The sequence below is a fragment of the Bombina bombina genome, chromosome 6 (assembly GCF_027579735.1).
Source record: "Bombina bombina isolate aBomBom1 chromosome 6, aBomBom1.pri, whole genome shotgun sequence".
NCBI lineage: Eukaryota > Metazoa > Chordata > Amphibia > Anura > Bombinatoridae > Bombina > Bombina bombina.
Genome location: NC_069504.1, coordinates 870,276,345 through 870,279,064, shown reverse-complemented (window position 1 = coordinate 870,279,064; position 2,720 = coordinate 870,276,345). Strand labels below are relative to the sequence as shown.

The 2,720-nt window shown below is 30.0% G+C and overlaps 1 protein-coding gene across 1 annotated transcript; it reads right to left on the bottom strand.

The window, feature by feature from the left end:
- Window positions 1–542: 542 nt before the first annotated feature.
- On the bottom strand, window positions 543–1,445 carry LOC128662335 (olfactory receptor 11L1-like; the record flags this gene model as incomplete). Its single annotated transcript, XM_053716138.1, has 1 exon — window positions 543–1,445. A coding segment is annotated over exon 1 (903 nt), but the record flags the coding sequence as incomplete, so codon positions are not given.
- Between the last annotated feature and the right edge of the window lie 1,275 nt (window positions 1,446–2,720).

Here is a 2,720-nt window from a genome sequence, read left to right as displayed (position 1 = left end):
ACTGCCTGGGTTGCTGGGATCTGTGCAGCTGTATGTCAGTGTTCAGGACTGTGGAGTTAACAGTGGCTTAGTATGTGTACCCAGTCCAGTCTGTGAGTGCGATCCATTCCTGTGTTTTTTATATATATATATATATATATTTATAAATATATATATATTTATATATATAAACACCTCCTTATTTTACTAGAGCATTTGACTACAAACTCCCATTAATAGTTATCTGACTTCACATTTACAATCTGAATTAGTTATTAGTATTCTGCAGTATAAATGCATTTAAAATAGCATCTATTACTTGTAATTAATGTTTTATTTTTTCATTAAAATCATAATAACGTGGGAGAACTTAATTTTAGTTATAAGTGCACTTTTTTATTTTATAAATTTGGCAAAAGTTGAGCTTTTTATTCTATGGCTTATTTCTGACAGCAAATGTTTTCTATGTTTACTGCATAGTGTAATCTTATTATAAACAGCAAAATATTCTTAAAAAAAACATGAAATACATATTTATTTTATTGACCTTTAAAAAAACATTTGACTATTGCTAGTTTAATTTCTTTATTTCTCAGACTGTATATAATGGGATTGAGCAGTGGTGTCACCACAATGTAGAGCAAAGATAGAACCTTTTTTATATTGACAGAGTCTCCTTTTGATGGAACTAAATAGACACTTATGAGTGTTCCATAATATGTACAAACAACGACCAAATGGGAACTGCAAGTGGAGAAGGCTTTTTGCCTCTCCAAAGAGGAGATTTTGATTATAGCCAAATATATAATAATATAAGATGCAGTAATAAAGATAAATGGAATGACAATAACAGGTACTGAGAATACTGAAGCTTGAATTTCCACCATGAATGTGTCTGAACATGAAAGTTTAAGTAAAGGAAAAAGATCACAGAAAAAATGGTCAATGATATTTGGTCCACAAAAGTGCAGTTTAGATATTAGATTAGTAATTATCAGTGTTACAAACAATCCTGAAAACCATGATAGAAAAACAAGGTATAGACAAAGCTTAAAGTTCATAATGGATGTATATCGTAGTGGGTTGCAGATTGCTAGATATCTGTCATAGGACATGACTGCAAGTAGGAAACATTCTGTATTTGTTAAAGCAGAAAAAAAGTAAAATTGGGTCATACATTCAGTAAAAGACAAAGTGCTTGCTTCAAGCAGTAGGACCTGGAGCATCTTTGGGATAATGTTTGTGGTGGACATTATTTCAGTGGATGAAAGATGACTAAGAAAGAAGTACATAGGAGATTGCAGATTGTGATTTGTTGATACCATTGTGATAATCACAAGATTTCCTGTTAAAGTTGTAATATAAATTGCAAGTAACAACATAAACAGCAAAAACCTCAATTTGTAAAGATTAGGAAATCCCAAGAGCTGGAATTCTGTAACCCTTGTCTGGTTGTAGTCAAACATGTTTTATACTTTATAGTGTTTCAGCATAAAGTATATCAGTTTTCACTGTAACAAAAAAATACAAGAATATCATTATTATTACTAGTAGTAGTAGTGATAGATGTATAATTAATCATATTAGTAGTAGTATTTTGCAGAAGAAATACAATATAATATTCATATATCAGTGTGTGTTATTAGTAGTAGTAGTATTAGTATTTTTATTTATTTACCCAATGATACCATAATGATTTTATTATGTTTGTCAAACCACAATGCAGTTATCTGACATTTTTTTTATCTGCCCATTCCCATCTGTACCAACCTGAACCATTAACATCCACACACAAAAAAAATCTCAGGAAGGATACAAAAGAAAAGACTTGCAATAATTATTATTGTGAGCCTTTTTTTTTTGTATCCTCCCTGGGAAAAATTTGTGCGGATGCCCAAGATGAGCACATTTATTATATGAGTTAGTGATGTTATAGTGAGGCAAATAACAAGTAAGCCAATGTTTCTCTTTTCTTCCATTTTCAACACATAATGCCTAACTGACTCATTAAAACAGTGTAAGTTGCATACAAGCTTAATCCTCTTGTATCTTCCTCTTTCTTGTTCTCTCTCTGATGATTTCATAGAATTGCTTTCAATTTTATGTGCAAGCTGTGTGGGGGCAGTGTAATACTTAACTGTAATATTAACTTAATAATATCTTAATATTTTATGTTATTTATAAATCCAAAGCACATATTAATTTCATAAGATAACATTAATTGATTTAATGATAACTTGTGCAACAAATGTTGAAGAAAAAAAAATATTAGCCAATTTTAGCTCACTATTTACTTAAACCATAGCTGGTTGATCTGTAAAATTAGGAAAGGTATATACATATATTTATAGTTGTAATCAATAGAAATGATAACATTGTTTTCATTAGCTTCAGAAGTAATGACATTGTTTGTTTAATTAAGTGAAAGAAAGAGAAAGAAAGAAAGAAAGAAAGAAAGAAAGAAAGAAAGAAAGAAAGAAAGAAAGAGAAAGAAAGAAAGAAAGAAAGATGAAAGAAAGAAAGAAAGAAAGATGAAAGAAAGAAAGAAAGAAAGAAAGAAAGAAAGAAAGGGAGAGAGAGAGAGAGAGAGAGAGAGAGAAGGGCAATTAAGGGTGATAGGTTATATATTACAACAATTATTTTTCTGTTTTTGTTTTCTAATTACAGATCAATTTACAAATATGTTGGTTAGCCAGATTTACTAACAATCTTTCAAAGCCTTTTAATCACACTGATCTCAC